We start from the raw sequence: 23,668 nt of genomic DNA on the forward strand, positions 1-23,668 counted from the left end.
AATGTGTCAGATTTTGACTTTTTTTATAGTAATGTTTTACAGTGTATGCTCAAAAAAAAAAAAGTTTATTGAACGTAACTGAATTAAGGAAAACTTTTCCACACAATTTAATTGTTCATACAACAAGACTACATGAAGTCAGTTTAAACAAATAATAGTTTGTTGAACAAACTTTATCAATGTAGGTTCTTGTGTCAGAAAAATAATTTGTTGAGTGAACAATTAAATTAAAGAAAACGTTTCCATGAAATTGTTTTATATTTTTCCAACAAAAAAAAATTAGTTTGGACCGATTTATTTTAGTCTTGTTGTGTGAACTTAAAGGGATAGTTCACCCAAAATTATCCCAGATTAACTCTCAAGCTGTCCTAAGTGTTTATGACTATATTCTTTCAGACGAACACAATAAGAGATAGTTATATTTAAAAATATCCTTAGTCCTACAAGGTTTATAATGGTTGTGAATGGCAGCCTTCTGAAGCGAAGAGATGAGTTTTTGTAATTAAAGTATCCATATTTATGAATTTACAAATTCAATTTACTAGCTTCCAGCGGACGACCGTACGTATACTGCACAAGTCGACTGCGCCACAAGAGTAACCCCTGAAGTGACGGAGGACTATCGTAAACTTAGACGCTTCTCGTGGTTCAAACAAATACAGCTGGACAACAAACTCAAACTCCTCTTCTCTTATATCGAAATCATCCAATATCTCTCTTTAAAAATTCTCATTTCAGACTTCTAATTCGTGACCGGTGTTTTGTTTTGTCAAATGACATCCGTCATTTTGTGGGGTCAAAGGTTGCCCTTCCGCCCGTCTGCTTATGGTCGTCCGCCGGAAGCTAGTTATTTGAATTTATAAAGTTTTAAATATTTAAATGCATTGCTTCACTTCACTTCTTAACTCGCTGGAGTTGTATGGATTACTTTTATTATGGATGGATGCAGTTTTTTGGTTTGCTTTAAAATTTGGGCTGCAATTTGCAACCATTATAAAGCTTGATTTTTTTCATGTCTGTATATAAATTAAATTTAAATAAAAGATCGCTCTGTTTGAACTGATTAGATGATTATTTAGTCATGTTTGGATTTAACACAGAACAGATATGAAATGACTTAATTTTGGCCTTTACAAGTTTATCAGAGTGTAAAGATCTCAAAGTGCTGTCACTGAACAGAGACTTACAGTCATTCATCTGTCCATCCATCTTCTATTGTATAGCGTTATTGAGCCAGTTCTTCTGGTGCCATCTTGTTTCTTTCATATGTTTAGTTACCAACAAGAACACACTTTTAAAGATAAATCATTTATTCAGTAAACTCCATCTTATCTGACTGAGTTTTTTCATCTATATTATTGTGAGCACATACAGTCCAGTTCTCCGGTTCTTGTGCAGAAAGGCCATAAGAGCTTTGTCCTTTTCTTTTGTACACTTTTGTATAAGATTTTGTCTTATGTATGTGTGATATGTATGTACATGTTTATCTAAATTATCCATCAATAAAAAAGTCATTTAACAAGAGGTTCACACCAAGATATTTTTTGTTTCCTTTCACAGGCTGAATCAAAAGAGCTACTAGATGCCTTGTTTTTTTTTTTTTTTGTTTTTTTTTTGTAAGAAACCAAGAACTTTTCCCTCAACATGTGTAACGCTGCTTGACAAGACACCAAATAACTGTTCATTCTTTGTGTGCGCGCCATCTAGTGTCTGTTATGAGCACTGCACACACAACAAAACCATCCAAAACCTCTTTGTCACAAGTCAGATCACAAATGTAATTAATTAAAGTCCAACAGAAGAGCTACTGTGGCTCAAACTGCTCCAGAAGTTAATGCTGGTTCTGATAGAAAGGTGTCAGAATACACAGTTCATCACAGTTTGTTTCATATGGAGCTGCTGCAGACCAGTCAGGGTGTCCATGCTGACCCCTGACCCCGCTGAAAGAGCCAACAGTGACACGTGAGCATCAGAACTGGAGCACAGATGATAAGCAGTTATTCCTGGTATTTAGGAAGGGGTTAAAAAGATAGTCATGTGACATTTCCAATTCATGTCTGTCTGCAGGAAACACACATGACAACTTGAAAGTGAACAGAATTCACAGAAGCACATATACTTAGTTTTCTTAATGTAGATTAAACATCATACTCCATTATACAAAGTATAAACATTATAGAATGTTTATAAACATTCAAACGTTAGTTAGATGTACAAGTGTGTGCAGAGCTGAAGAGTCTAGTGTGTAATTGTGTCTGATGATGGTGACTCAAATGATAAATTATTAGCAGTTCAAAAGTATTTCTGTAGACATCTGATTGTACAGTTTGTCCAATAATAATAAATAAATAAGCTAAATTAGCTATAGCTTGTTTACCAGAAATCATAAACAGAATAAAAACAACAGAAAAGGTTCAAAGATTCATATTGAAAGATATAATACTGCTTCACAACTTTGAATCCTTTCACTTTCATACAGGGTTCAAAGTTAAACCTCATGTCAGAGGCAGTCATGCTGTAAGAAACTGCAACAATAATACAAATTAAACAATTAAATTAAAAAATTAAAGAATAGGCTAAATGTTTGATCTAAATGATGTAAATAATTTTTAATCAAAACTGACACTCATATGCAACATAGAAAATATATAAAGAACTAAATGTAATGCAGTGTAATTCATCCACTATTGACCACAACTAACCGGCTAAACCGATCAATCGGTCGACTCTGAATTATGTTTCATTAACGTAGTTCAGGAGGAACAAGTCAAATAACCTACCCAATCATTACGTCATCTTAATGATTACGTCATCTCAACCAGCTGTCAACAATCCGTAATCAACGTATCTACCCAATCAGCATGAGTTCAGGCCTGTATATAATCACAGTCAAAACTCACCCAAGGATCCTCGACAGTTTCCAGAATAGGTTCGCCTAAAATGTCGGAAATCGAACTCTTCCCGTCTGATGATGAGTCTCTATATTCACAGACTCTTTCGCCGAACCGCACCATCCCAAGGAGCAGCCATGCGCCGCCAGGTGCCGTCGCTGAGTCTCCGACTCCATTGCGCGGCCGTCAGCCTATCCGCTCCACTATCCATAGTCCAAGGCGGCTAGACCAGCCCTCTCCTCCACCGGTGAGACACACACCTTCTTCCTCATCGTCATCATCATCATCATCATCATCATCATCCGCCTACTCTATGGCTCAACCAACCATTCCTGCAATCGAGAAATGGACAGTGCTGGGATTAAGGCAAGCTCTGATCAGCGCGGATGTCCATTTCTCGAGACGGATGAATAAATCCGAGTTATATAAATTATATTCAAGCCTGCAGTCAACTTGCGCTCCCTTTAAACCCCTTTCTCCCTCTAAGAAAACGACTTCAAGCAGCAAAGGTAAAAAACCACGTACCTCTCAAACTCAGTCTTCCTCTACAGCAAGACCAGTTCAACGCCGATCGTCTGGTAAGGGCAGCGGGCCTTCAGCGAGCCTGGGCCGAGCCCCAGATTCCGCCGCTGCTACGCCGCACCCTCCTCCTTCTACTCAGCCTCTTTCCGCGGGTTTCTCCAGCACCGCCCCCGTACGGAATTACCCGCCTCTACCAGTGGTTGTCTTCCCCCTAGCGTGAGGCTGCCTCCGCTAGCGGGGCAGGCTCAACCTGTACTGCTCACTGTCTCGAATTCTCCTCAACGTTCGTGGCCTGCGGCTCCTGACGTGAGGTTGCCTCCGCAAGAATCGCAAGCCCGAACAACTTTTCCTTCTTCTTCCCCTCTCGCTAACCCTTTTCCCCAGCTGTGGCCTACAGCAGCCCCTAGCGTGAGGATGCCTCCGTTAGCGGCACAGGCCCAGCCGCTTTATTCTTTACCTCAACCTTCTCTCTCCTTCCCCGTCGCTTCCCAAGGTCCAGGTGCCATCTCAAGCGCGAGGCTGCCTCCGTTTTCAGTGTCGGCCCCGGATTTTCTCCCTCAAAACATTCTCCCTCAAGCAAAATCACAATTTTCTTTGTTCACAGCTACACCGATGCCCATTCCTCCAAACGCCATCGCTTTGGAACCGCCCCTGTCGCCGGCAATATCAGAGCGCAGATTCTATCAGGTGCAGACATCGATCTATCATCACTCCTTTCCCTGCTTCCCCCATCTGATTCTAATCGCCAGATTGATTGTGGTGACTTTTCAGTAACTTTAAAAAATCCAAATAATTCCTCATCCCGAATCCTTTCATTTTCTGAATTTTGCATCGCATTCAGTAGATTCACCGAAATCATTTGTGCTGTTTTCCCCCATAGGAGACGCGAGCTGAATGACTATCTCGCGATAGTGGCAGAGCTCGCGTTATCCTATGGGGGATCTCATTTTTACACTTACCACAAGCTGTTTTCAGCAAAATGTGCCGTTCGTATCGCTCAGTGGAATCAGTGCCCCTACTGGGGTGCGCTGGACACTGATCTCCACAATAAAATCTTCCTGGGCGTTCGAAATATTTCCTGCGCAGTCTGTAGGTCGCTCGCCCATTCCACTATGACTTGTCCCCAAGTAAACCCGTCAATTCCTCCTATTCCAGTCCCCAACCAAGAGAAATCAACGAGTTACGTTCCACGGCCAGCTACAAACTCCGACTCATTCGGAAGAGGCGCAGCTTTTTCCTCCAGACGTCAGGTCTGCAACCACTTCAATACAGGCGGCTGCCTAAGAAATCGCTGTCGTTTTTTGCATATTTGCAATTACTGTGGCGGCGCCCACGCCCGCACTGTATGCCCTGTACAAAAATCTACCAATAAAAATTCCAAAAATTACTTGTCGACTCCTGTGAATATTTTACGTCTGTCATCTGAATTGTCTCAGCACCCCGATCCCGAATTTACCAAATATTTGCTGTCTGGTCTCGAACATGGTTTTGAACCAGGTATAGAAAGCATTCCCTCACAAAATATGATTTGTGATAATCTTCAATCTGCTCTTACAGAACCCGACACAGTGGACGAATTGATCAATAAGGAAGTTAATTCTGGCTTCATGATCGGACCTTTTGATATTCCTCCTTTCGAACACTTTCGCATCAGCCCTATTGGAGTGGCTACAAGGAAATTCTCCGGTAAAAAACGTTTAATAATCGACCTCTCAGCCCCGCACAATTCTCCGTTTCCAAGCATAAACAGCCTCATTTCACTCGAAGAATTTTCTCTTCAGTACCATGATATTGACCAAGCAATACTGTTAATCAAAAACGCCGGTCGTGGTTCTTGGCTCGCCAAAGTCGACATTACTTCAGCATTTAAAGTGATGCCCATCCACCCAGACTCCTGGCATTTATTTGGCGTCCGTTGGCATGAAAAATATTATTTCGCCGTCCGCCTAACCTTCGGCTGCAAAATAAGCAGCCCCAAGATTTTTGACATGCTGTCAGAAGCAATTTGCTGGATTCTTTCCAACAACTACGCAATTCCTTACCTTATTCACCTGCTCGACGACTTCTTAATAATTTCGCCTCCTGATGCCATCCCAGCAGCGCATCTCACTACAGTCCAAAAGGTTTTTTCCGAGCTGGGAGTTCCGATCGCCCAGGACAAAACCAGTGGCCCAGCCACGTCCATCGAATTCCTGGGCATCAATCTAGACACCGTCAAATTCCAGGCCTCTCTACCGAAAGAGAAAATCGACAGAATAATTCTGGTCTCTTCCACGTTGCTAGACAGCCCAAGTTGCTCAAAGCGCGAACTTCTGTCTCTGCTCGGCCACCTAAACTTCGCTATGCGTATAATCCCGCAAGGCCGCCCTTTCATCTCGCATCTTCTCTCTCTCGCATCCCGCGTCGCTGCGTTAGAAGACCAAATCCCCCTAACTAATCCATGCCGCGACGAACTAAAATTATGGATAACCTTCCTTAAACAGTGGAACGGATTATCTTTTTTCTATAATACGTTGGTGTCCCTTCCAATCGATATTCAGCTATACACCGACGCAGCTCCCTCCATTGGCTTTGGGGGATTTTATCAAGGCCGTTGGTTCGCATCTACTTGGCCACCTCAGCTCTTAGATGCGACGCATTTCCCAGCCTCTTCAGCGTTGTTTGAACTTTATCCTCTCGTCGTCGCTGCTTTTCTATGGGGGAAAGAATGGTCCACAAACAACATAATCGTCTACTGCGACAATGAAGCAACGGTGCATTGCATTAATAAAACCCGCTCGCATGCACCAGCTATGATGCCACTCCTAAGACGCCTTATTTGGATAGCAGCTTGCGATCAATTTATCATAACAGCTAAGCACGTACCCGGGTCAAAAAATGAAATTGCTGACTCTCTCTCACGCTTTGCTTTCCAGAAATTCAGACAGCTGGCTCCAGAAGCGGACCCCAACCCGACGCCAGTACCTCACTATTCAGAATTAATCTTCCCATAAACCACTCTATGAGACCACTGCTTGACGCTTCTCTCAATTCGATCTTTGAAGCTTTTTCCCCACGAACCCTCCAATCATATTTAACAGCTTGGAGATGTTTTAAAACTTTTCATCTAATTTTTAACTTGCCGTTCCCAGATTTCTCTCTGCTCACCATTACGTCTTTCATCTCTTACCTCAACACAGCCAAGAGCCTCCAGGTTGGTTCCATTAAAGGCTATTTAAGTGGAATCCAGTTTTTTCACAAATTAATTTTCGGCTCACCCTCCCGTGAAATAACAAACTCGCAGACATCACTGCTTATTAAAGGCATCCAAAAAACCCATCCTACCCGCCCAGATGTTAGACAACCTCTAACATTAGACTTACTCACCAGATGTATCCGTACTCTCCGTCTAGGATACCATTCTATTAACACCGCTCGCACTTTGGATGCCATGTTCATTTTGGCTTTTTTCGGTTTCCTCAGATGCTCTGAACTCGCCATTACCTCCAATTTTAATCCTAAAATTCACCCCACCATTTCAGATCTATGCTTGTTAGACAATGAAACCTTCTCCTACTTTATCAAACAGAGTAAAACTGACCAGACCAAAAAAGGCCATTTCATTTACATCTTCAACCTCCAATCACCCATACAACCATACCAAACCCTCCAGTCCTACCTCCATTTCAAGAATTCACAAACCAAATCCCCTTCAGATCCACTCTTTACAGATGATTCAAACCACCCAGTCACACGTTTTTGGTTTCAAAAACATCTCAAATTGATCTTGATCCAATCTGGCATCCCAGCGGAACACTTTTCAAGCCACTCTTTTCGCATAGGAGCGGCGACCACAGCTGCCCAAAAAGGTCTCTCCCAGCAACAGATTCAAGCTCTCGGTCGTTGGTCATCCGAAGCCTTCAAAAGCTACATCAGATCTAACCGCTTCCACATCAAAAAAGCACACCAAACCCTCATCAGTTAAACCAACTCGCTAAAACCTTCTCGTGGGGCTTACCCGTCCGATCGCAGCGAGTATTGAACTCCCGTCGGACACCGCAAAAGCCCCCAATCTAACACTACTAAACGTCCCCCACACGGTCAGCGGGGGCTTACCCGTCCGATCGCAGTGAGTATTGAACTCCCGTCGGACGCCGCAAAAGCCCCCAATCTAACACTACTAAACGTCCCCCCCACGGTCAGCGGGGGCTTACCCGTCCGATCGCAGTGAGTATTGAACTCCCGTCGGACGCCGCAAAAGCCCCCAATCTAACACTACTAAACGTCCCCCCCACGGTCAGCGGGGGCTTACCCGTCCGATCGCAGCGAGTATTGAACTCCCGTCGGACGCCGCAAAAGCCCCCAATCTAACACCACTAAACGTCCCCCCCACGGTCAGCGGGGGCTTACCCGTCCGATCGCAGTGAGTATTGAACTCCCGTCGGACGCCGCAAAAGCCCCCAATCTAACACTACTAAACGTCCACCCACCATCAGCAGGGGTTAACCGTCCGATCGCAGTGAGTATTGAACTCCCGTCGGATGCCGCAAGAGCCCCAATCTAAAATTTCTAAACGTCCACCCACCATCAGCAGGGGTTAACCGTCCGATCGCAGTGAGTATTGAACTCCCGTCGGATGCCGCAAGAGCCCCAATCCAAAAATTCTAAACGTCCACCCACCATCAGCAGGGGTTAACCGTCCGATCGCAGTGAGTATTGAACTCCCGTCGGATGCCGCAAGAGCCCCAATCCAAAAATTCTAAACGTCCACCCACCATCAGCAGGGGCTAACCGTCCGATCGCAGTGAGTATTGAACTCCCGTCGGATGCCGCAAGAGCCCCAATCTAAAATTTCGAAACATCCACCCACCATCAGCAGGGGTTAACCGTCCGATTGCTGCGAGTATTGAACTCCCGTCGGATGCTGCAGGCGCCACCAGCCAAAACATTTAAACCTTATCTTAGTTTACCGGTCGAAGAGGTTATTCATCGGTTCGCTGTGAGTATTGAACTCCCGTCAGATAGAACCTTCCCGATCACGCAGACAGCTTTCTCCTTGCAGACATCAGCCTTATTTCCATATTTTTTTGGGGGGTCAGTTTCAGTTCCCGGCTGCTGTCCGTAGTTAACTCTTGCTTTTTGGGGGGTACTCTGTGTTCGGGCCGATTACCGAGCTCGGAGCCCTCTCCCCGGACAGCACGCCAAATACGTTTACCAATTTATTTACCTGACCTATTTGTAAGTGTGAACTCGTGAAATTATGTTTCATTAACGTAGTTCAGGAGGAACAAGTCAAATAACCTACCCAATCATTACGTCATCTTAATGATTACGTCATCTCAACCAGCTGTCAACAATCCGTAATCAACGTATCTACCCAATCAGCATGAGTTCAGGCCTGTATATAATCACAGTCAAAACTCACCCAAGGATCCTCGACAGTTTCCAGAATCCCTCCACCACCCCGTCTCCTCACACTCTCTGGGTTACTTCATATAATCAAAAAGGGGGGGGTACTCTGTGTTCGGGCCGATTACCGAGCTCGGAGCCCTCTCCCCGGACAGCACGCCAAATACGTTTACCAATTTATTTACCTGACCTATTTGTAAGTGTGAACTCGTGAAACAGCATGTGTCATTACTGATATGGTCAAAAACCTTCATCAGATGATCAGCAGTGATTTCCAAAACACAATCAACATCTGAGTAAAATTAATGACAGATTAACAGAGATTCAAGAGATGATTTCTGTGATAGTGAGGGAGATGCAGAGTGTTTGTTGGTCTTAAAAAGGAAACAAACAACAGACCAATAGCTGTTTAGGCTGTATATAGTAGGACTGTGAAATACACTGTAAGAAAAAATATATAGAAACACAATGTCATGGCAGAAAGCTAGTAGTACCTTTTCTGTTAAACTCACTTCAATTCACTCACAGGCCTTTCTGCTTCAGGAAGCAGCTGCACAAACGTGATCAAATCAGGCTTCAGTATTCAGAGAAAATGGATTTTCCCCAAAGTGTGATTGACACAATGTTCTTTCCCATTATTTCAGGGAACCGGGATTATGTTAGTAACCAGAGCATTTTCTTGATATTAGTGGAACATTTTTTCTTGATTTTTCAGACAGTCTGATTTTCACAATATTATCACATGGTCAGTAACACAATATTTAAACTAATTAATAACAAAACACACTTCTGATCAGTGATTAGACTTCCGATGTGATCAATGAATCAGGCTAATTACTGATGAATTAACAGTCAACATCACTGGATGTTATTCTGTCTCATATTCTTCAGTAAATGTGTTTTCTAAACGCTGTTAAAGCAGCCAGAAAAAAAAAAAAAAAAAAAAAAAACGAATAAAACAATCAAGGGTCAAGAGCCTACATGAAACACTGATCACCACAATGGTGACTTCAAATGTTTGTTCCTCTTTCCTTCAGTGATTTTACTCATTAACATCAGGTGTCATCACTACTGGTCACACTGATGTTCATTAATGGGAAAAAAAAAATATGTTCGTTTATGTTTAGTTTATTGAACGCAAAATTAGATTTTGGCTTGATTTCTCATGTTTCATTGTGGGTTTATGGGTTTAACTGGTCTATGGCTTCAGTATTCAATTTGCACATGTGGGAAAACGTCCCTTTCATCTGATTGGTCAAACCACACTGTCTTCAGTTTGCCCTTAAATCTGTCAGGCAGAGTAAGAGTCGTTGCAGCACTGCTAAAAACCACTTTAATAAGCTTTTGTCACAACATAAACAACCATGTTTCATCTTTCCCCCTCTTCTTTTAAAATATCACTAGGTGTGTGTTTGTTACAACAGAGTCACCGGAGGCAGAGATAAAAGCAGTAATGGTGGTTTATTTCAACAATCAGCAGAGCAACAGGTAAGTGAATGGCGAGTTAGATGATCTTGCAGAAGAATGAGAGGTAATACTGTCCTTTTCTTTATGTTGCAGGTGATGGTGGAAGGAAACGCTGGAGTTGGCAGAAGGGAACACTCACACACACAGGCAGGTAGGAACACGAGGAGATCTGGACACGATGGAGACGAAGGAGATGATGAAGACAGGTAAATATAGCACTTGGAGTCCTTAAGGTAAGCATACAACTGGCTGTAGTGCAAATGAGACTGGACAGTGAGTGTGTGTGAGTTTGGAAGTATTATGCTGGTGCTGATGAGGTGCTGATGAGGTGCAGGTGGCGATGATTAGTATGCCGGTGATTGAGTGCGTGGGTAAGGGAGTGAGGTGGAACCTGACGTGTCTGTGACAGTACCCCCCCTCCCACGGCCCGCTCCTGAGGGCCGAGGACCCCGACGTTGTGGTGGTAGTCCTCGAGGGTGTGGGGCAGGTCTGTCCGGGTGGTTGGTGTGGAAAGTCTGTAATAGATTAGGATCAAGGATATCATTCTTGGGGACCCATGAGCGTTCCTCGGGGCCATAACCTTCCCAGTCTACCAGATATTCCAATAGACCACCACGACGCCGGGAGTCCAGGATCTCTCGAACCACGTAGGCAGTACCATCGTCCAGGATGAGTGGAAGGGGGGGCTCGATGGCTGCCACGTCAGGTTCTGTGGAGGGAAGTCAAGTCAAGTCAAATTTATTTATATAGCGCTTTTACAATTGGTAATTGTTCAAAGCAGCTTTACATATTAGAAGCACAGAAAAAGGGAAGTGGTTAAAAATAAGCTGTACAACCAAGCGTGGTAATATGTAACATATACAAGATGGTGCTACATTAAGCCAATGTCGGCTGACTCCCAGGGGTGGAAAAAAACCCCTAGGAGAAAAACCCAGCGTGCTAGCACTGGGAAAAAAGTCCTAGGAGGGAAAAAAACCCTTGGAAGATATATATAATATATGTAAATGGATATGGAGATCAAAATCTGAATTATACATTTTTATTACAGAGATTAAAAATAGATTATATATAAATATATGTAAGCGGATACGGGGATTAAAAATCTGAATTATAGATGCAGCCAGAACTGGGTCCGTAGGCCCATTGTCTCCTGGGCTACGTTGTAGTCAGGTCCAGACACTGGTTCTCCATCTGATCTGGATACGGCCTGGATCCAGCACCCAGCAAACCTCAGGGTAAGCAGAGAGACAGATATTAGCGTAGATGCCATTCTTATTCTGATGTACAGGTATATCTAGTGTTATAGGAAATGTTCTCGGTTCCGGCCAACCTAATTATTGCAGCGTAACAATCCTTTAACGGATTTGAAAAATGTTAATGTATTGATAATGTGTTATGTGTATGCAAGAGCAAAGAGATGTGTTTTTAGTCTAGATTTAAACTGACAGAGTGTGTCTGCTTCCCGAACAATGCTAGGAAGATTGTTCCAGAGTTTAGGTGCTAAATAGGAAAAGGATCTGCCGCCTTCAGTTGATTTTGATATTCTGGGTATTATCAACTGGCCTGAATTCTCGCAATAAACGTGAAGGACTATAATGCATTAAGAGCTCACTTAGGTACTGGGGAGCTAAACCATTTAGAGCTTTATAAGTAAGTAGCAAGATTTTAAAATCTATACGATGTTTAATAGGGAGCCAATGTAATGTTGACAGAACTGGGCTAATATGGTCATACTTTCTGGTTCTAGTAAGAACTCTAGCTGCCGCATTTTGGACCAACTGTAGTTTGTTTAAAAGCCGAGCAGAACAACCACCCAGTAGAGCGTTACAATAATCTAGTCTTGAGGTCATGAATGCATGAACCAACTGTTCCGCATTTGTCATTGAGAGCATATGCCGTAATTTAGATATATTTTTTAGATGGAAGAAGGCGGTTTTACAGATACTAGAAACATGACTTTCAAATGAAAGATTGGTATCAAAGAGCACACCCAGGTTCCTAACTGAGGACGAAGATTTAATGGAGCACCCGTCAAGTGTTAGAGTGTATTCAAGGTTTTTTCGTGAGGAAGTTTTTGGTCCAAAGATTAGGATATCAGTTTTTTCTGAATTTAATAATAAGAAATTTCTTGTCATCCAGTTTTTAATGTCAGCTATGCATTCTGTTAGTTTTGTGAATTTGTAGGTTTCATCAGGGCGCGAGGAAATATAGAGCTGAGTATCGTCAGCGTAGGAGTGAAAACTAACACCATGCTTCCTAATTATCTCTCCTAAGGGCAGCATGTACAGAGTGAAAAGCAACGGTCCTAGTACTGAGCCTTGTGGTACTCCATATTTAACCTGTGATCGATACGACATCTCTTCATTAACTACTACAGACTGATAACGGTCAGATAAGTACGATTTGAACCATGCCAAAACAATTCCACTAATGCCAATATAGTTTTCAAGTCTTTTTAGAAGAATATTGTGATCGATAGTGTCAAAAGCAGCACTGAGATCTAATAACACTAATAGAGAAATACAGCCACAATCGGATGATAAGAGTAGATCGTTTGTAACTGTAACGAGAGCAGTCTCAATACTATGGTATGGTCTAACTCCTGAATGGAAATCCTCACAGATTCCATTTCTTTCTAAAAAGGAGCACAGTTGTGTTGAAACTGCCTTTTCTAGTATCTTTGACAGAAAAGGTAGATTCGAGATTGGCCTGTAATTTACTAAATCTCTCGGATCTAGTTGAGGTTTTTTAATAAGAGGTTTAATAATAGCCTGCTTAAAGGTTTTTGGCATGTATCCTAGTGTTAAGGATGAATTAATTATATCAAAAAGTGGACCTACAACCTCTGGAAGCATTTCTTTCAGTAGTTTAGTCGGCATTGGGTCTAACATACATGTTGTTGATTTTGATGATTTGATAAGTTTAGATAATTCTTCCTCTCCTATAGCGGCGAATGATTCTAGTTTTACCTCAGGGACACTACAGTGCACTGTCTGAAGCGAAACTGTAGACGGTTGCATGTTTATAATTTTCTCTCTAATATTATCAATCTTGCAAGTAAAGAAGTTCATAAAGTCATTGATGCTGTGCTCTATGGAAACAGTTGAATCTCTGTTTCTAGTTAATTTAGCCCCTGTGTCAAATAAATACCTAGGATTATGTTTGTTTTCTATTAAGAGATTTGAAAAATAAGTAGATCTAGCATTTCTTATAGCCGTTCTGTACTCAATCATTTTTTCTTTCCACGAAAGGCGAAAAACTTCTAGTTTTGTTTTCTTCCAACAACGTTCAGCTTTTCTAACAGCTCGTTTTAGAGCCCGAGTGTGCTCATCATACCGCAGCGTTGGATTATTTTCCTTAATCTTCTTTAGACGTAAAGGAGCGACTGCATCTAATGTGCTGGAAAAGAGAGAGACAATAGTTTCTGTTGCAGCATCGAGTTCTTCTAAGTTGTCAGGTATACTAAGGCGATGAAACTGCTCGGGGAGATTATTTATAAAGCAATCTTTTTTTACTGGTAGACGTGATGGTTCTACAATATTTATGGCTGGGTGGTGGTTTTGCAGCCTTGGCTAATTGTATTATACACGAGACTAAATAATGATCTGATATATCATCGCTCTGCTGTAGAATTTCAACGGCATCAATATCAATTCCACGCGACAGTATTAGATCTAGGGTATGATTACGACAATGAGTGGGTCCTGACACGTGTTGTCTAACTCCAATAGAGTTTAAAATGTCTGCAAATGCCAATCCAAATGCGTCTTTATTATTATCTACATGGATATTAAAATCACCAACAACAAGGACTTTATCCGCAGCCAGTACTAACTCTGATAGAAACTCAGCAAATTCTTTGATAAAGTCAGTATGGTGCCCTGGTGGCCTGTATACAGTAGCCAGCACAAATGTCAACTTACATAATGTTACATAAAGCACCATCACTTCAAAGGAATTATATTTGAAATTCTTTTGAGTGATTCTGAATATATTACTATAAATTACAGCAACACCTCCCCCTTTGCCTTTCTGTCGAGGATTGTGTCGATAATCATAACCTTGAGGACTAGATTCATTTAAAGTAATGTAATCGTCTGGTTTTAGCCAGGTTTCTGTCAAACACAGCAAGTCTAGTTTATTGTCTGTGATAATTTCATTTACAATAAGTGCTTTTGAAGAAATAGATCTAATATTCAGTAACCCAAGCTTTATCATTTGTTTATCTGATTTATCTGTGATTTTCATTTTTTGAACATCAATTAAATTTTTACCCTTAAAAGGTTTCGGACGTTTTTGGTATTTACTAGTTAGAGGTACAGACACAGTCTCTATGTGATAATATCTAGGTGAAAGAGTTTCTATGTGCTGTGAATTATTTGAGTTCTGTGACGTGAGGCGGCTAGCAGACGGTCGGTTTAGCCAGTTTGTCTGCGTCCTGATCTGGGCCCTGGATTGTCATGTTTCAGCTCTAAGACTATTTGCCAAATTTCTAGATAGAAGAGCAGCACCATCCCGGGAGGGATGAACACCATCTCTTTTCAACAGATCAGGTCTGCCCCAAAAGCTTTTCCAATTGTCTATGAAACCTATATTATTCTGCGCACAGCACTTAGACAGCCAGCCATTGAGTGATGATAACCTGCTAACTATCTCATCACTCCGACGAACAGGAAGAGGGCCAGAACAAATTACTTCTGCTGACATTGAATTTGCGAGTTCACACACCTCTTTAATGTTAATTTTAGTGATCTCCGACTGGCGAAGTCATTTGTGCCGACGTGGATAATGATTTTAGAATATTTACATTTAGCATTAGCCAGCACTTTTAAATTTGCTTTGATGTCAGGTGCTCTGGCCCCCGGCAAACATGTGACTATGGTGGCTGGTGTCTCTATTTTCACGTTCCGTGTAATAGAATCGCCAATTACTAGGGCACTTTCAACAGGATTCTCAATTGGTGTGTCACTGAGTGGGGAGAACCCGTTTGATGTTCTAATCGGAACGGAAGAGTGGTGTTTGTTCTTGCCATTATGCCGCCTCACAGTCACCCAGTTAGCCTGCTGCGTGGCTTCTACAACCGGAACCGAATGTGCAGTGTTTACTAGGCTAGTCGCATCCAAAGCAGTATCTAAGGCCCTTTCATTCTCACTATCCTCAATTAAAGTTTGGATGCGTGTCTCTAATTCTGAGATTCTCTCTGTCAGCCTGACAATATCCCTGCATTTATCACATGTGTAAGTCTCACTGCTGACAGAAAGAGCTAAGCTGTACATGTTGCATTTACTACACATGATAATCGTCGGACATGACTGACCGTGTGTTTGATGAACGCCATCCGAAAAACTGCAACGCACACGGGACTCGCTGGCTGGATGTCTCGGTCGCTTGCCGGTGCCTGGGGCGAGGGTGATGTGCGGGACGCTGTACCTCGCGGTGGATCGATGAATGCCGGGCAGCAACGTCTCCACAGCTTCCCGATCTGGCGAGGACAGATCAGAATAACATACATCGGATAAATCCGCCATTCAATCGACAAGGAAGGTTTGGTTTAAAGGAAAAAAGAAAGTAGACGGTAGCTAGCAGGCTAGCGGGCTATGGCTAACACTAGGTGATTACGCTGGTGGATTGCTAGTAATAAATCGTTCCGTTTAGTAATACTATGCAATAGGTTAAGTAATCTAGTGAAAATAAGAAAGTTATATTATGTGAATAGGAATAAAGAGAAGGATTTAGGATAAACTCCACGAAGCTCCGAGCGTAGATCAGACAGCAGACAGGCAGCAGCGTTGAGCAGCATTGAACCGGAAGAAGAACAGAAGGGTGGTGAGGCTTTAATAGTGAGACATGAAATGTAGGATGAATTCTCTTGTATTGTGCAGGCAGTTGCAAACGGTAAGTGACGGGGTTGATCTGTCGAAGGATGGTGAACGGGCCAATGAAGCGGGGACTCAGCTTCTTGCAGGGCAGATGCATCCAGATGTCTCTGGTGGACAGCCAGACCTTCTGCCCCGGTTGGTAGGTTGGAGCGTGGGAGCGCCGAAGGTCGGCTGTCATCTTGCGTCTGCGCAGGGCTCTCCACAGTTGGTGATGTGCTGAGTCCCATATCCTCTCGCTCTACCGGAACCAGTAGTCGACTGCTGGAACGTTGGAGGGAGTACGCGTTGGAAAGGTGTTAATCCAGTTGTGGCTTGACGGAGGGAGTTCTGGGCGTACTCGGCCCAACCCAGGTACTGGTTCCAGGAGTCCTGGTGGCCGTGACAGAAGGTACGCAAGAAGCGGCCGATCTCCTGGATCTTCCGTTCCGTCTGCCCATTCGACTGAGGATGGTATCCAGACGATAGGCTGACGGTCACACCCAGGAGGGAGAAGAAAGCCTTCCAGACTCGGGAGATAAATTGAGGTCCTCTGTCAGAGACTATGTCCTCGGGGATTCCATAATGACGGAAGACATGGTTGAACATTAATACGGCTGTAGTCATGGCAGTAGGTAGGCCTTCCAGGGGAATTAGTTGGCAGGCTTTAGAGAAACGGTCTACGACGACTAGAATGCATATGTGACCATCAGACTCTGGGAGATCGGTGACGATGTCCACTCCCAGGTGTGACCAGGGTCTCTCAGGAACGGGCAGAGGATTGAGCTTGCCGGTGGGAAGATGGCGTGGGCTGCACGTACCTTCTGACGTCGTTGGCCATGTTTGGCCACCAGAAGTGCTGTTTGAGCAGCGAGAGGGTCTCATTGACTCCCGGGTGACCAGTGCCAAGTGATGAGTGAACGGAGTGCAAGAGTGGAGTGCGTCGTGTCCGGGTGATGTAACGCAAGCCCTGGGGACAACCCGGCGGAGTGCGTGAGGAGGCATTGAAGGAGGGTAGTGTCTCTTCCGACCACTCGATGGGGCTCATGAAGATAGATTCGGGCAGGATGGTTTCGGGGTCTTCATTCTTTTCCTCGGGTGCTCTCACCAACGTGAGAGTTGGTGAGTGGACTGACGATGGTGCTGTAGTTCTTGATGAAGCGACGGTAAAAGTTGGAGAAACCAAGCAAGCATTGTTCTTTTATGGTGCTTGGAGTTGGCCAGTTCTGGATGGCGGAAACCTTGCCCTCGTCCATCCGGATGCCACTGTGATCAATCACGTACCCCAGGAAGTGGACAGAGGGCTGATGGAATGAGCACTTCTCTGCTTTCAGGAATAGATGGAACTGCCGTAAGCATTGGAGGACCTCCGCAACGTGGTGGCGATGTTCGGCCAAGCTCCGGGAGTAAATGAGGATGTCATCAATATACACTAGGACGAACTTGTGGAGAAACTCCCGGAGCACCTCATGGATGAAATCCTGGAATACGGAGGGGGCGTTTACCAGGCCATACGGCATCACAAGGTATTCGTAGTGGCCGGTGGGCGTGACGAAGGCGGTCCACTCGTCTCCCTCGCGTATCCGGATGAGGTTATACGCGCTGCGGAGGTCCAGCTTGGTGAACACAGTGGCACCGCAGAGGTGTTCCAGGGCCGCTGGGACGAGGGGAAGTGGGTACCTGAATTTGACTGTTATCTTGTTCAAGGAGCGATAATCGATGCAGTGCCGCAAGCCTCCGTCCTTCTTGGCCACGAAGAAGCTTGAAGCAGCAGGGGAAGTAGACGGGCGGATGTATCCTTGGTTAAGGGCCTCTTTGATATATTCCTCCATGGCCTTCTCCTCCGGTACAGATAGGGGGTATATGCGTTCCCTAGGCACTGGCTCACCCGGTAATAGATCGATGGCACAGTCCCATGGCCGGTGTGGAGGAAGCTTGGAGGCGCGTTGCGGGCAGAAGACGTCACTGAAGGGGGCGTAGTCGGGTGGAATATCAACGGAGCGTTTTTCCACAGGACATTCGATGGATGTAGCATTAATGGAGATATTCTTGGAGAGACGAGGAGATCTTGAAACCGGAAGTTCTGGGAAGCAGCTGGAGAAGCAGTGGTCACCCCACTTCAGGACTTTGCCCGTGCGCCAGGAGATGGTGGGGTTGTGTTGTTCCAACCATGGGCGCCCTAGAACCACGTCAGCGGTAGACTCCTCCAGAAACAGCAGATGGATGTTCTCAGTATGAAGGATGCCCACGCGGAGTAGAAGTGGTCCTGCACAATGATGGATGGTCCTACGGCTCAGGGGTTTGCCCGTGATGGAGTGGATTTGATAGTTAACCGGAGACGGGGAGATCTTGAGCTGGAGTTGTCGACAGAGGGCGCCGGAGATGAAGTTTCCTGCTGACCCTGAATCGAGGAGCGCCACCACTGGAACGGAAACATTAGCCGCAGTAAGGTTTACTATAGTAGTGAGTGGTTTCATTTTTTGGATAGAGGGAATGATAGCACTCACCACGGGCCGAGGAGGACGAATTGGGCATGTGGAGATTACATGCCCAGGGGATCCACAATATAGACATTGATTCAGGGTCAGCCGTCTCTGTCTTTCTGCAGAAGATAAATGGGAGTTATCCACTTGCATGGGTTCGTTTGCTGGTTCTGGAGAGCTGACGGGTTCGGACCAACGGAGGAGCGTGGTGGTCAGTGGCTGGCCCTGGTGCTCAAAGAGACACGACTGCATACGAGAACCCACGCGGATGGCGAGTTGGATGAAGCGTTCGAGTCCTAGGGAGTCCTCGTATGCAGCGAGATGCAACCGCACATTTGGCTCCAATCCTTGTCGAAAGGTGGTGATGAGGGCTTGTTCGTTCCAACCACTGGTTGCGGCTAGCGTTCTGAACTGCAAGGCATAATCGTTAACAGTTTTGTTTCCTTGTTTAAGGTTGTACAATTTCTCACCAGTAGAAGAATCGGCCAAGGACTTCCCGAAGACTTCTCTGAAGTAGGAGACGAATGCAGGATATGATTTAACGACAGAGCCTTTTTGAGTCCAGAGGGAATCCGCCCATTGAAGTGCTAATACATAATACTTCCACAAGCTCTTGAAATGGATCATTGTGGCTCATGCTGATGGTTAGCTGTTATGGTCAGGTCTTCTGTTATGACAGAGACACCGATGTTTATTTAAATGATCAGCAGAGCAAACGGTAAGTGAATGGTGATAATGAAGATCTTGAAGGTGAATAAGAGGTAATACTGTCCTTTTCTTTGTGTTGCAGATGATGATAGAGGGAGACGATGGAGATGGCAGACAGGAGCACTCACACACACTGGCAGGTAGGAACACGAGGAGATCTGGAGACGAAGGAGACGAAGGAGACGAAGGAGACGAAGGAGACGAAGGAGACGAAGGAGACGAAGGAGACGAAGGAGACGGGTAAGTATCGCTTTGGGAGTCCTTGAGGTAAGTATACAACAGGTTGTATCACAAACGAGACCGGACAGTGAGTGTGTGTGAGTGTGGGGTTTAAATGCTGGAGCTGATGACTGTGGTGATGAACTTCAGGTGGCGGTGATAAGTAGGCTGGTGATTGAGTGCGTGGGTAAGGGAGTGAGGTGGAACCTGACGTGTCTGTGACACTTATATTGTCCATTATTTATTATCATAATCTTTGGTAATGCTGGTGAAAATCAACCAGAAGCAATATTTTTAAGTTACATAATGGAAAATATTTAGTTAAACACTTGTACAAGTTCTTATTTAAGAGATGTTTATGAACTCATGGTGTTGTCTATGGCTTATTGAGGACATAAAAATATAATGTAAGTTGATAATGTGATTAAATAAATAAGTAAATGATGATAAATCTCCTTTTCCTCTATCCCAGCTCTTTTCGCTTTCACAATTGATAATTCTCGTAAAGGTTCCCCTTTATGAGAACCCTCTATTTAATGCCATAAAATAAAAGAACACCAAACCAAAAATATACTTGTTGGTTTTATTTTTCAGGGCTTAACAAAAGCCAACAAATATAAATTATATACAAATGCCAGGGTAAATCATAAAATTAAATAACCAGGAGAGTGCAAATGCCAAAAACAACAAACAAAACAAAGTCTTAAGGTTTTAACAAAGTAAGTTCCCTGCTAAAATAAAATAAAATTAAAGACAATAATCTTACCTCTCTCCCTGACTAAAGAAAAACAAGTGAAAAATTTAGAAGGGGAACAAATCCAAGTAAATCGGCACCCATCTCCCTACACAGGTTGACATGGCCAGACTCACATCTCAACAGTAACGACGTTGTAACCACACTTTATTTTTACATTTCACAAGTTGTTTAATAGCAAATAAAACAACAACATCTCTGGGATAGCAGATAAGGGATCTCTCTCGAGCTGTGTCTCTGTGCTGCTTTATCTCTGTGGCACGCTGTGTAGCAGGTAAGCCAGGCTGCCACCAGAGCCGGCCCGTTATATAGGCAGTATAGGCAAATGCTAAGGGCGCAATCTCACTAGTGGCGCCAAAGAGGCCAAGGGACCGAAAAAAAAAAACAAAGTTACAAACATAACCAAACTGCTGATATCTTTAGCAAACTAAACTTCGAATTAGTATTAATAATTTGTATTATATAAAAATCCAAAATAAGGGCATTTACTGCACCCACCCCCAATTGATTGACACCTGGCTGAAGGATGGCCGGAGCGAGGTGAGACCCAGGCCCCGTGTGGCGATTTGTTTACTTTCTGTTTAATGGCTTGTGCTGGATGCGTGCGTGTGCTGTCAGCGAGGGGCGACGTGGCGACATGTCAAAACGACCTCATAAATTATCTGGTGTGCAAGGAAGAAAAAAAAAGAACGAAAAGAAGAAGAGGAAAAAATGTGAAAAAGCCAGAGGTAAGACTGTGTGAAGAAAACATTGAATTAATTAATTGTGCGCGTGCACGAAACTAATACGGACTGACGAAGAAAGTAGCTAACACGTTAAACAGATAACTTTACAGATATCTACATACATAAACAGACTAATATCCAATCCTTCAAAAACATGCATTACCATGGCTTGAAAAACAGCCTTTTTTAAGGCCAACAACATTTTAGTTTTTTATGCTATGCCAATTGGTTTGAAATGTCTCTAATTAGTTAGAGGCACATTAAACACAGTTAACAAAGTCCTAATAATTTAGTTGTTCACTATATGAGGCAATATTAGCAGGCAAGAGATGATTTATCATCTTGGCATAATAGTAGAATCATTTAGTTTTTCAGAATCATCATCTAAGACTACAATATGGATATTTCTAGGTAGAAACCTACCAGTGACATCTTCGATTATAGGTGTTAAAATGAGCAGCTAGTGAGTCTAGAGGCAATATTTATGTTGGATTGTTTCAAATATTGTACTTCTTATAATACTTTTTATGTGTTTTATCTATTCATTTATTTAACATTAAATTATTTGCATATTAATTATTACAATAATTATTTTCTGTTCTTGTGTTACATCAAATCTGTGGACACTGGACTGTGTTGTTCTAATATTTACAATATATGCTTTACAGAGTTTTGCATGCATTTCTAAAGCATTTTGCTTGGTAAACTAGTAGCTGATTTCACATACTTTTTGCTTCAGATGCACTGAGGAAATATTTGAATCCAACATCGTTGGATGCACAGCCAACGACATGTATCATACTTTTACTGTGTTATTTCAATCATTGTTGTTTGATTTGTTTTTATATTTGAGTAATTTGAAGCACTGCTTAGCAGAGAGAGAGAGAGAGAGAGAGAGAGAGAAACAGGGATAGAGAAAGAAAGATAGGAGAGAACAACATGGAAACATCCAAAACATGCACAATCACGTAACGGAACATAACAATGATTATTCATACAATTAATGCTAACAGAATATGTTCTCTCTTTGAGGCCAATGAAACTATAAAGCACTGAAAACAAATTTCTAATATGGATCCTGATTTTAAAAAAATTGTTTGTTTGTTTTTTTCAGGAGACTTGAATCTTGAATTGAAAAGAAGCATTGAAGAACTAAAGTCAGAATTTGGCAGAAATAATCAAACTCTCAATCGTAAACTAAAGGAGCTGAATGACACCATTGATGAAGTTGAATCTGTGCACAAGAACACCACAGTGGGCAGTTTGGTAGGATCATCCATTGGAGCAGTTGGAGGAATTGCATCAATAATAGGAGTGTGTTTTGCCCCGTTCACATTAGGAGCTTCTTTGGCTCTGACTGGTGTTAGTGTTGCTGCTGGAGTAGCTGGAGGACTATCAGGTGCAACATCTAACATCACTAATGTGATCAAGCAGAAAAACCTGCGTAAGACTATTGAGAAGATCATCAGTGATGTCCTGAACACAGTCAAGCCAATGGTGCAGCTTCTGAATAAAATCACAGAGGACACTGAATTGGTGAAGAAGACATTAAATAAGCTTGAAATTCAGAGAGCAGCAAGAGGTGCTGCAGACATAATAAAGTTTTCAAAATTAGCTAATGTTGGAAAAATGTGTGCAGAAACTGCAAAAGAAATCCGTGTGTCTGTAAAAGCTGTCAAAGCTGTGCGTGGATCTGCACCAGCTGCCAAATCTATCCGTGTGGCAGGAGCAATCACTGGCGTGATCTCAGCTCTGTTTCTTGCTCTTGATGTTTACTCTATTGTTCAAGATTCGATAGAGCTCTTTGAAATGAATCAATCAGCAGACAAAAGAAAAGAAAAGGATATCAAATCAGAAACGCTGCAATTTATTCTCCAGATGAGAGAAACAGCTGCTCAGTTTAAGAAGATTGTGGATAAAATTGAAGATACCATACACACATTTTTTTAACAAAATGCTGCAAATCAGCACTTGCTCTGCAAAGACACAGAGAACATGATCAAACATGTTAATAAAGATGACATCATTGAGAATATTTTAACATTATTTGATCAGTCTTTTTCTTATGTTTCTGATTATTTTCCATGTTTTGATTGGGGAAAAAATGAAAATTACTATTATTATTGTTTATTTTATTTTTTTCCTTTTTATTTGTATGATAAGAGAGAGAGAGAGAGAGAGAGAGAGAGAGAGAGAGAGAGAGAGAGAGAGAAATGTCTATATTTTTGTTTGTTAACAGTTACAGTTTTTTACAATCGCTAGGACACATTTCTCAATACTTAGGTCACTTTTTCAAAACTCTTCACACAGTTCTCCTAACCAAATTTCATCTTGGCACAGCAGTTAATTTCACATTCAAAATGCACTAAATCTACCAAAACACTTCATTCATGTCTCAAATCAACTCATTCTTCCAGAACACTAGCAAAGGTTGACAGCTGACAAACACACTTTGTCAGTCATAAAACATCGACCTTAAAAACACTAACATCAGTTAGCATTATACACTGTTTTCTTTTTTAAAATTTCTTTATAAAACAAGAATGACACTCTCTACTGCTTATAATTCACCGCAGTACATGTTACATGGTCCATGTTTACATTACAGAACAAAATTATTCCTAAGTTTCCCCTTTTGAATGGATGGTAATGAAAC

The 23,668-nt window shown here is 42.8% G+C and overlaps 1 protein-coding gene across 1 annotated transcript; it reads left to right on the plus strand.

The window, feature by feature from the left end:
• Positions 1 to 19,415: 19,415 nt before the first annotated feature.
• Positions 19,416 to 22,962, plus strand: LOC137030692 (apolipoprotein L3-like). Its single transcript, XM_067401131.1, has 2 exons — positions 19,416 to 19,554; positions 22,127 to 22,962. Exons 1-2 carry the CDS (start codon positions 19,416 to 19,418, stop codon positions 22,960 to 22,962), a joined length of 975 nt encoding a protein of 324 aa, XP_067257232.1.
• The last annotated feature ends 706 nt before the right edge of the window (positions 22,963 to 23,668 follow it).

Source organism: Chanodichthys erythropterus, chromosome 11 (genome assembly GCF_024489055.1).
Source record: "Chanodichthys erythropterus isolate Z2021 chromosome 11, ASM2448905v1, whole genome shotgun sequence".
Lineage (NCBI taxonomy): Eukaryota > Metazoa > Chordata > Actinopteri > Cypriniformes > Xenocyprididae > Chanodichthys > Chanodichthys erythropterus.